Source organism: Podarcis tiliguerta, assembly GCF_965153285.1.
Source record: "Podarcis tiliguerta genome assembly, chromosome: 7".
Classification (NCBI taxonomy): Eukaryota; Metazoa; Chordata; class Lepidosauria; order Squamata; family Lacertidae; genus Podarcis; species Podarcis tiliguerta.
Window position 1 is genome coordinate 26,692,774 of NC_139540.1, and position 11,246 is coordinate 26,704,019.

The following is an 11,246-nucleotide window of genomic DNA, read 5'->3' on the forward strand; positions in this document are numbered from 1 at the left end:
GTGTTTGGCTCCTGCGCATCTGTCAAATTTTGTGGAAAGATTAAGGATCTGGTCTGCCAATTAGAAAAGGTTCCACATCCTTGTTGGTATTGGTATAGCTGTTCCAGCTCTTGTGTAAGTTTTCCCCCAATCAAATTCACCTTAAACTTTTTTTTCACAGAAGCTGTGTGGTTTTGTCAACATTTCATTACTGATACATTCACCTCAACAATCGTTCCATGATATCACTGTATCTCAGGGTCACAGATCAGATGATGACCATATTCTCACGATATTGCCACAAATATAAGTTTGGGGGGGGGGGAATGAAGTGCTGTTTCTCTCCTACTCATACACGTAGTTGCCTGATAATAACTGAAGTTTCTCCTGAGATGCAGAACTGCTTGACATAAATGCTTGACTTCAAACTCTAAAACCAAAACTCAGGCAAGATACGAGGCCTCATTCTAAACTGGCAGGCTAAACAAAGTTTTTTGTTTTTTTTTAAATATCACATACCAAACCAGCCCCCCAAATGAAACCACACATTATTGATCCGTTTCTGTTATGATGCTTAGTTGAAAAGCATTTAATATTGTGCTGTATGTAAATTAAAATTGTTCAGCCTTGAAAATGTATAAAAGTCAGTCAATTAATACCAACACTAGTGCTTGAATTTCTATATAAAAATATAGTTTGAAATAAAGTTATGAGCCTTTTGTTTTCCTTATCATTTCTTCCATCTTATTCCATTCTTCACTGGTAACCTAGCATAGAAAATAAAACATTTTAGATGAGATACTAACTTCAGGTTTTTCCGTCTTTGAGTTTTATGCAGACATAATGGGCACAATCAAGCATCTTTCCCCATTGAAATGAATGTGATTAAAAGCTTACTTTTGGCGGGATTGAACCCTAAACATATAATTTTCTACATTTCTGATGTTCAGGTGTGAGTGCCAGTGCTTACATTGCCAAAACAACATTATCCATGCACAAGAGGGAGGTATTAGAAGGGGGGGGGGGGCTTACAAACTTCATTAAAGGGGGGGATAGTGAAAGGGGGGGGACCCTGAAAAAACTGCCCAATGAAAACTGAGCATTGTTTGGTGACATTGGAAGACAGAGTGACAATTTCAAAAAGGCACAGAGCATGCTGCAACATTTTTTTTGCCGATCCGACTTGCAAATTATTACCTTGGTTAGGTGATTAAACTCTCCAGCCATAGAGACGTATTCACCACCATCCATTCTAATGACCTGCAAGATTAAAGCACATTTTCCCCCATTAAGCCACTCCCAACAATAATTTGAACTGGTTTCAGTTGAACCAATATGCCAAGGAAACCTAGTACGGCCAAATAAAGTACTTTTAAGTCATTAATGTTTTCTATTTAGTAAAAACATAATGGAAAGCATCATTCAACAGAACTAGTTATGCTCGAATATCCACAAACTGCTTTTTCCATCAACTAAAGCCGCAAATAATTTTAAAGAAGTCAAATTCCCAATGAATTTGCATGGAGCTTGTCTAGCCCCAAAGAAAGCATTTAGCCCCCTCTAATGGGACCAGGTGGAAATGGCTTCTGGATCACAATATTCTAGCATCAGTAGCAATGAGATTCGGGCACCCCTAGCAACTAGAATGATAACTTACTGCTCCGTTAATCCAACTTGCATAATCACTACAGAGGTAGGTGGCAAGATTGGCAATCTCTTCTATTGTTCCCAGACGCCCACAAGGAATTCTCTTGAGCATTTCTTTCTCAAACACACCTTCTGGGTCCAAACGGCTGAAAGCTCCCTGAAGAAAATTATCGAGAGAAACTATTGCTTTTGGAACTCTGCTAGAGGCCATCTGAAAAAGTTTTATACTTAACAATCATGGGTAAAAGTAAACTGACTGTGTAGCACAGATCAAGCAAGTGTCAACTGGGGAAATAATGTGGGTAACTCTAGTAGACTTGTATCTACTGAAACACTAAATGTCATACATTTCGCCCAGGCAACCATATCACGCAGAAAAATACTCCTTAATGAGCCAGAAAAACAACAACACAAAAAACCTATGTTAGATATGTATAACGTGTAAGTTAGATAATAACTGGGGTAAGTAGATAATAATTTATGCCATGAGATTATCTATGTTAATAAGTATTTATTATTATAAATTGCATCTATAGGATAATTTTATTTTTTGAATTGTAAATATGTTATATTACTTATTGACATATATTGTTTATTATGTTCTATTTCGGGACGTGGGTGCTGCTGTGGTCTAAACCACTGAGCCTCTTGGGCTTTCTGATCAAAAGGTTGGCGGTTCAAATCCCCGCGACGGGGTGAGCTCCCATTGCTTTGCACCAACTCCTGACAACTTAGCAGTTCAAAAGCACACCAGTGCAAGTAGATAAACAGGTACCATTGTGGTGGGAAGGTAAATGGCGTTTCCGTGTACTCTGGTTTCCATCATGGTGTTCTGTTGCGCCAGAAGCAGTTTAGTCATGCTGGCCACATGACCCAGAAAGCTGTCTGTGGACAAACGCCGGCTCCCTCGGCCTGAAAGCGAGATGAGCGCTGCGACCCCATAGTCACCTTTGACTGGACTTAACCGTCCAAGGGTCCTTTACCTTTTTTTTAACCTATTATGTTTTATATATTATGCTACACTGTAAACTGTCCTGTGGCCTTTGATGAAGTGGTATATAATTTTACAAAGTTGTTTTTTTAAAGAGAGAATGAAGGTGGATAATGATTATATGTGCTTCCAAGTTCTATTTAAACCAGTATTTATTTGCACCTTTCCTTTTCACAAAATGGTGCTCAAGGCAGCTATGAGATCTGTCTCAAGTAGAACTTAAATTAGGCTCAGAGACTCAGTCACTAAAGTCAATCTGATGTCTCGGCCAATTCTTTAATGGCTACAAAACATGATCATGTACCTTAGTCTTTATTGGGCCTGGTTGAATCACATTGAATCTCATGCCATATTTACCCCATTCCGCTGCAAGAGACCTAGAAATTCATTAAGAGACTTTGTAAGTATTCGGCATATAAAGAGGATTAGAAGTAAAAATAAAAATGCATCTGGGCTTACAGGTTTTCTGTTCATAGGTCCCTTCCCAATGGAGAAGAACTACACACAGAGGGAGAAAACACTTTCCCAAAAATCAGGGGAAAATAAGGAGGAAGTCAATAGGAAAGAAGGAACTCTGATGGGATAGACAAATGAAGCAGCTTCAGCAGGTGTTGGGCTAACATGAAGTGAGGTTGCCCTTCTGTGCTGTAACCCTACCCTGTTTGTGGGCTACGTCCACTGAGGATAATGCAGGAATTCCTGTAGGTTATGAATCACATGGATCTGTTTTAATCATAGTTCAAGCAGAGGCAGATTTGGTTCTGCTGCACTGGGTGCTGAGCCTAAGGGGTGCTGCTGGGCAACACAGCTATGATCTGGTGAACTGAGCAGAACAGAAGGCAAGAGGCAGGGGGAACTGAATTTTGTTCTTGCACAGGGCACTGAAAGGCTAAAGTCCGCCTCTGATTCAAGCACAGTCTGGGGAATGCATTCGACAGCTGGAATGCGACTCTGGTCATTTGGCTGCTTTTGACACCTTTGATCAAGTATCCTCTTGGACTGCCTAGCCAGAATGGGTATTGGGGTTAATATTTTATCCTGCCCTACCTACGGGGCCATGTCCAGAAAGCAACAATGGGAGACTGTTGCAGCACCACGGTCCTTGTACTATGGTCTACAGCAGGATACAATCTTGTCCACAATGCTGTTTAACATCTATATGAAGTCATTCAGATTTGAACTTCCGGCACCTGCTGAATAATTTGTTTACTCCAGCAGGCATTTTAACTGAAGCCTGATTTTATAGTTCTAACCACTGTTAGCCTTTTTTGTATTGTATTCCTTGTAAAACATTTTGAGGTTACTGTGGTTAAACGGTATATGATTTGTTAAAATAAAATAAAAACCCAATGAAAATGAATTTGTTGAACCCACCACAATGGCAAACAGCCGCTTCTCACTCCAATTCTAAGCTGTCTCTTTTGGGTTGGTCTATTTCAGCCTTAAGAGGGAGTGTTTAAAAAAAAATTAAAAATGAGGAGGACGGATGCTGACAGATTGCTTACTTGCACAGGCCTTCAACGCCGGCTTTGGCAGAAGCGCTTGGCGACACAAACCCTGACCCACTTTCTGCATAAATTGTGGTGATGGCTAGAAAGGCTGCTCCTGGAAGATGCAAGATTTAAAAACAATTAATTATATGTATTGCTCTCCTTTCCAAATTATCAGTTTCTTAAAACAGGTCAAATCAACGAAGGAGAGAGACAGAGAGACAGTGGAGACTGGACTCTACAATTCTATAATTCTATGAAAATAAAGCTTGAGGTTTTCAGGGTTCTAAGAAGGCTCCACCCCCCAAAAAATCTATTTCTTGTCCAAAATGGTATTCAGTAAGAAAAGGACACGCTCTGTCAATCTCAATTTACCTTTTCGTGCTTTAATCAGTTCTTTTCCAATTCCCAGAGTTATATAGGCAGTACCGTTAAGAACAATATCTGTGATTGTCCTCCACGCATTTGGAGAAAGACGTTCAGAAGGAGATATAAAATTTCCAGCTGCATTATTTATTATAACCTGAAAGGGAGAAAGAAAGCTTAAATATTTGCCGAAATCGGTCTTCTGCACATTTAAGATAGATAGTGGTGGTTTCAGAAATTCCAGGAGAATTTTTACAGAAAAACAGAGTGGCCCAGTTCACACATGGTTTAGCACAAATGACAAGAGTGCAGGTTCCTGGAGAGAAGATCAGAGCCATACTGCTCATTCCCTGGTCCTGCTGCCACCCCACTGCTTGGGGCTAAGGCATGGTTTGCCTCTGTGCTAGAACTGAACCAGGGCTCGTGGTTTGTCTGGAGCAAGACAAACTACAAGCCTGGGTTCAGACGTAATGCTAATCCAAATTGTGGCTTAACATCAGCTAGGGAGGCAGCAGCAGGACTGGGGGTGCCGTGCTTCAGGTGACAATTTCAGTCCAGGAAACCACATCTTGGTTCATGTGTGCTGAGCCATGGTTTGGCTTAAAGGTACACACACTCCGAGTCAGTATAACCTACCAGCACCTTTTGCAAAAGCAAAAATCATCAGCGCAGAGAAAAACCAAGTAACCATTTTGGTTTTAAAAGCTTTTGCATCAATTCCAGTATGTGTTCCAACCAAGCAAGCAATGCCAGTCAACCACAGTTGTCCTCTTGAGTTTAACTCACAAGGCACAAACAAAGAGATGGTGACTTTATCTAACTGCCCTTTGGCCAGTAAGAAGTATATTAGAGCAGTGGAACCCTCCATTAACAAAAAATAAATCTCCTATCCACCTCTATCAAAAGTTTTAACAAGCTAATTCCGACAGCTTTGTGATGCAAGTTGGAGCTGCAGCAAAATGCTGAAGCCGTGAGTGCTCTCATGCGGAGCTTCAGGCAATCAGCCATACCTTCTTCCAGGACAGTCCAATCTATTTGCCTTCACAACTGTCAGTAAGCACTGTGTGGCCACTGAGCGTGCTCAGTCCTCACGGGGATCTATTCCCATGGATTTTGCTCTATGGGTAGATTCAACTGAACATTACTTTTGAAAATATTAAAATCTTTCAGAATCCTTTTCAATTCATTAGCTTGCTTACATTTAGAAGGTTGTTTTTTTTAATGCACACTGAGTTGGATTTTTCCAGGAATGATTAATTAAAGTTTTGAATTAGGATACTCACACTGGGATGTCCTGCCACTTCAATTAATTGTGAAATTGCATTGCTAACAGATGCTGGATCTCTCACATCGCACTGAACTGCGTGGACCTGTGTAACAAACTATTATCAATATATCCACTTCCAGAAGCAGAAGAGAAAAAGAAAGAATTAAATATATTCTTACATGCATAAAATCCCATGACTGAATGCACCCTTAATAACATTTGTTATTTAACAATACCTTATTTCCCGTTTTAGAAGAAATTTCTTCTGCTGTTTGTTTCAATACATCAAGTTTCCTATAAATAATTACACATTACGGTTGAGTTTCCATTACAGTCATATACTGTACATCAAACTTCTGGGGTTTCTTTCTTAGCATTTTGGTAAAGGCTTAGCAGTGATTCCATGTGTGATGTGGCAGACTGACAATAAAGAGCTTTGTCCAATGCTTCTCCCATTCAAAGCAGACTGAATGAGATTAATGGATCTAAGTTATTAATGTTCATTCATTTCAGTCGGTTTACACTGAGTAAGACTAGCATTGGATGCAACCTAGTAAGTTTATAATTCAGACTGTAGTTGCTGTTGTGGAAACATCATATTAAATACAGAGGTTTCTCAGTGGGGAGGCAGATACACTTAGTGCCTGCTCATGCCATTTATTTCTAAGGCTCAAAATTCATGTCCCCCCTCCCCTTGCTCAATTTAAACCCCAGAGGCTGGGTCACAGTTAGGGCAGAATTTTACCTGCACCCTTAAAGGAGTAAAATGTTACTTACATTTCACTATATCCGAGGAGCATTTAACATCTATGAAGATTTTACGATTTTTAAAATAAATTTTATTCCTTTTTGTTCCTACAAATAAAAGTTCATGTTTGGATGAAGTGTTTTGCCTCTCTCAATATTATACCAGTAAACAGAAACAAAAAGTATTGTTTAATAATATTTTCCTTTACAGCCATACCTCGGGTTACAGATGCTTCAGGTTGCACGCCAGACACGCCGAAACCTGGAAGTACCGGAAAGGGTTACTTCCGGGTTTCGGTGGTCGTGCATGTGCAGAAGCGCTAAATCACGCTTTGCGCATGCGCAGAAGACCAAATCTGAACCCGCGCATGCGCAAACGTGCAGCTGCGGGTTGCGAATGTTGCAGGTTGCGAATGTGCCTCCCGCACGGATCACATTCGCAACCCGAGTGTCCACTGTACACATAAAATGTAAGGATGTCATTGCACAGCCCTTATTGGAGGATTTGTATTGCCTAATGGATTTGTATGAAATTAGAGTGGAAGCCAAAGAGAAGGCAGGTTGCACAATCCAGAAGGGAGGGGCACTGACAGGGGAGAAGTGGTAGTTTAAAACGATGGCATGAATTTGAATCAAGCAGGGATGGAGATAACAGAGAGGAAAATGGGGGTTTCAAACAACAGCAGAGGCTTCAGTAAACTAGCTTCAAACAATGGAATATCTGAGGGCTTTGCATCCTTTATTTCTCTCGCATGAGGCAGCTGAGGAATGGAAGAGAGAGACAGGTTTGACCAAAGCAAGAATGGAGAAACATTGAAAGCGGAAAAGTGGATGTTTAAAAACAACAGCAGAAATTTGGGTAAAGCACACTGAGAGGGAAATTTTCAGTTCTGAACAACATAAGAAGATGCAGGTCACCATGGGGTGGGGTGGGGTTGTGGCACAAAAAGAGAGGGGAGGAGGCGTTGACATGGGGGCGAAGGTTAAAACAGGGGCGGAAAATGGAGCTAACTCATTCTTATGAATTTAGTTCAGTCATGTTTTTGGGCACAGTCACACTTATTTAGGTAAGCAAACGGTGCCCCCAAAAGGACCCCACAGAACAAAAATCCAGTTCTGAGTCTTGGTGTGCTTGTCTGAATGGTCCTTCAGTGTCAATTCACAACACACTGCTCAGTGAACTTGGATTTCTTAAATATTGCCTAACTGCTTAAAAAAACCAGAAGAATCCATTGCGCAATCCTAGGGTTGCATCCCACAAAGTTAAAATGAATGGGCCTAAGTTACCTTAGCGCCATTGAGTAGGACTAACATGTCTACCCTAAATGTGTTTGCTTCCTCCCTGTGCTCAGCGGGCCTTACTGCCAAGTAAGTATGCAGAGGACTCCATACTGAGAACTGTACTCTCCATTTTAAAAGACTACATCATGCAAAATGGAATAGATGCTCTTACCGGCTTGCTATAACACACTCTGCTCCCAAAGCAGAAAGAGCAGTTGTCATCCCTTTTCCAATGCCAGTGCCACCTCCTGTGATAAAGGCCACTTTGCCATGAAAAGTATCTGATGGCAGCATCACTTTCTGAAGTGGTGCGAAAGCACGATCAGCTTGATACATTACTTTTGTTCCATGGCTTAAAAGCTGAAAAAGGGAAAGAAGATAATTTACTATGTTTTACAGGTTAATAAAACCTAGATAATTCTCAGCTATAACGCTACTGTGGATATAGTTATGTTTTTTTTAAAAAATAAAACACCATTGCTGTGAATACCAATAGCAATACTTAACATCTGTGTATAGAACTTACAAGTTGAAAACTTTATGTCATGGGTAGGCAAACTAAGGCCCAGGGGCCGGATCTGGCCCAATCGCCTTCTAAATCTGGCCCGCAGACAGTCCGGGAATCAGTGTGTTTTTACATGAGTAGAATATGTGCTTTTATTTAAAATGCATCTCTGGGTTATTTGTGGGGCATGTACAGTGGTACCTCAGGTTAAGTACTTAATTCGTTCCGGAGGTCCGTACTTAACCTGAAACTGTTCTTAACCTGAAGCACCACTTTAGCTAATGGAGCCACCTGCTGCCGCAGCGCTGCCAGAGCACGATTTCTGTTCTTATCCTGAAGCAAAGTTCTTAACCCGAGGTACTATTTCTGGGTTAGCGGAGTCTGTAACCTGAAGTGTATGTAACCTGAAGCATATGTAACTCGAGGTACCACTGTAAAATATATATAATATAGTCCAGCCCACCACATGGTCTGAGGGACGGTGGACCGGCCCACAGCTGAAAAAGGTTGCTGACCCCTGCTTTATGTGCATTATCTAATTGTAAACTTAACAGCATGAGTGAAGAATTGGCTCTGGCCAGCAGACCAGATCCTTAACTTTCCCCACTGTCACCCCACCCATGGGATAAGTCTGAAGTAAGGAAGCCGGGGGGGGGGGGTAATTAGTGCTGTGGTGCAGAGATTCTCCACAACTACATTATATCAACTCTGTAAAGTAAATCTGATTTATTTATAAGAGCCCTTCTGAATCAGGCCTAAGGCCCATCTGTTCTCACAGTGGTCAATCGGCCCATGGGAAGCTCACAAGCAGAACCTTAGCACAACAGCGCTCGCCCTACCAGCAATTCCCCATACTGTGTGGGGAGAATTGACCTGAGAGTTGCTTGCCTAATGAGCTTCTCTCTTAACCATATATCAACTCTCTATGAACAAATACAAAAAAATCTTACCTAGCCCATTTGAATGAGTGCTGGACATTCATGCCATCTCACATTTGATAACTGCTTAAGAAAACAACTTTTAAAAGAAAACTGTCATTCTCAAACACCAGGTTCAAAGTTCACATTCCTGCAGCCTGATCTTATCTCCATTTAGAGCACAGGCTTGAAACAAATAGCTCTAGATTGGCCAATGAGCCTCTTAACTGAGCTCAGTAAACTGTTCAAATGCTGTGGACTTCAGTATTGATACAATTCCCACTGAAACCAATGGAGATCATTACAATGAGCTCCAGACTCTGGAAAAGTACTGAGCCAATGCCAGTTAAGCAACCTCCTATTTAGCCACAAGGGTGGGGGTTCCAAAAAGCTGCTTCAACCCGCATAAGGAGCTTTTTCTACTGTGGAATTTTGGAATGAAAATCTGAGCAGCTGATACCCCGCCCCTTAAACACTGCAGAATGGCAGTGGTGGAGTTACAGTTCTCTGCTGCTGGTACATCTGCTGATAAGTGGATTAAAATTGGCATGATCCTGCGAATGAACATATTTTTCAGCACCTTTAAAGGCTGTCCTATTTTATGCTGTCCTACCTTTTTACATTTTACTTTTAGTTAAATAATTAAGATACAGATATATAGATATACACATAGGAGTCAATTCCTAGGGGCAGAAATCTGAGGGTAATTCCTATTTAAATGAGTGTGAGAGAGTGTGTGTGTGTGTGTGTGTGTGTGTGTGTGTATAATGTCATGTGATTGATCATGCGGGGTGGGGCTTACCTGCCCCCTCCCCCCTATTTTATTGAAGTTGGCACCCCTGCATATACACATACACAGCGCCTTGCAAGCAGAAAACTAGCAGAGCCATGTACAGAGTCTATGTACGGGGAAGATTTGCTCCTCCATCCGATGCATAAACAAATTTATACATACTGTATAGCTTAAAGGCTGATGTTTCGCAAATTTACACCACTTATTCCCGTCGGGAGGTGCGGCAAATTTCCAGCGTATGCATATCCAGGCGGAGCACATAGCACCTTACCCGTACAGGTGAAGGAAGCAGCCGCGGGACTAGCCTGGCCCGCACTCCGCACGACACACACAGCACCGCCGCCAACGCCATCTTTCCCTACTTCTGAGTCCTCTGCGAACAGGGAGTTCCTCTAAGCCCCGCCCCTCCTGCCCCGCCCCCTCAAAGTCCAATCAGAGATGGAAGGAGAAGCTGAAGGGCGGGGCTCGAGGAACTTCGGCACGCTTCGGCCACGCCCCCTTCGGCAGAGAGGCCACGCCCCACCTCTCGGAAAACTTGAATGACCACTGCGCCGATGTATTCATTGCCTGCAGATTTATCAATGAGCTTGAATTGATCTAGAGCTGCCAGTCCCCGAGTCAGCAATCCAACCTTTTCAAGCAAGCAGGCGCAGAAGTGGAGTCATATGGAGAGCAGGAGTGCCTTTGACCACGTGCGGAAAGCTGTCTTTCTTGGCCGCTGAGTAACCTTCATCTGCCTGCGTTGCCACCTGTCCTGTATTCATCCAGGATTGTCCCGTATTTCAATGTAAAATGTTACATCCTGTAATGATACAGTTTTGTCTTGTATTTCAGGCCCTCTCTCTCTCTCTCTGCCAAGTTAGGAATCCTCTCCAAATGCACGTGTTTGAAAGTGTGTGAAAGGTCATGTATTTAAGGTAGCCAAGAACAGACAGATTTACAAATTCATGTGTGCGCGAGTACGTGCGCGACAAATGTCAGAGGGGCCATCCTGTTAGGCTGCAATAAATTGAAGTGGATTGCTTTGAAGTCACTTCACTACCAGATGGGGGGGGGGGGAAATCGTCCACCAACCGCCCTGCCCTTACCCCCCCCCCCCCCGCTTAGCTATCCCATATCTAGGGATAGACTTGCAATATTTCCGATTGAGACACAGGTCTGGTTTCAACATTCCGGGAAAACGAAGGGAATCGGGAAACCGCGTCCCAACTATTTTCCTACTTCTGCTCCCTTAAGAACTAGCCTACTACTAAACTTGCTTAA

At 42.2% G+C, this 11,246-nt stretch overlaps 1 protein-coding gene across 2 annotated transcripts; it reads right to left on the bottom strand.

Moving 5' to 3' along the window:
• Positions 1–538: 538 nt before the first annotated feature.
• On the bottom strand, positions 539–11,219 carry DECR1 (2,4-dienoyl-CoA reductase 1). 2 transcript variants are annotated; one of them, XM_083451313.1, is made up of 10 exons: positions 10,255–11,219; positions 7,941–8,128; positions 5,977–6,034; positions 5,757–5,843; positions 4,483–4,630; positions 4,123–4,222; positions 2,922–2,994; positions 1,637–1,783; positions 1,177–1,239; positions 539–746 (listed from the first exon to the last, which is right to left on the bottom strand). In XM_083451313.1, exons 1-10 carry the CDS (start codon positions 10,333–10,335, stop codon positions 687–689), a joined length of 1,005 nt encoding a protein of 334 aa, XP_083307439.1. In that variant the 5' UTR covers positions 10,336–11,219; the 3' UTR covers positions 539–686. The 2 variants fall into 2 exon arrangements, with proteins under 2 accessions (XP_083307439.1, XP_083307438.1); XM_083451312.1 differs by having other exon boundaries at positions 10,146–10,282.
• Positions 11,220–11,246: the final 27 nt, after the last annotated feature.

Coding starts and splice junctions, on each gene's coding strand:
- DECR1 (XM_083451312.1), bottom strand. CDS start 10,244: ATGTGCTCCGCCTGGATATGCATACGCTGGAAATTTGCCGCACCTCCC. Junction 1,784..2,921: donor CAGGCCCAATAAAGACTAAG/GTACATGATCAT, acceptor AATTTTCTTCAG/GGAGCTTTCAGCCGTTTGGA. Junction 1,240..1,636: donor CAAGTTGGATTAACGGAGCA/GTAAGTTATCAT, acceptor TTAATCTTGCAG/GTCATTAGAATGGATGGTGG.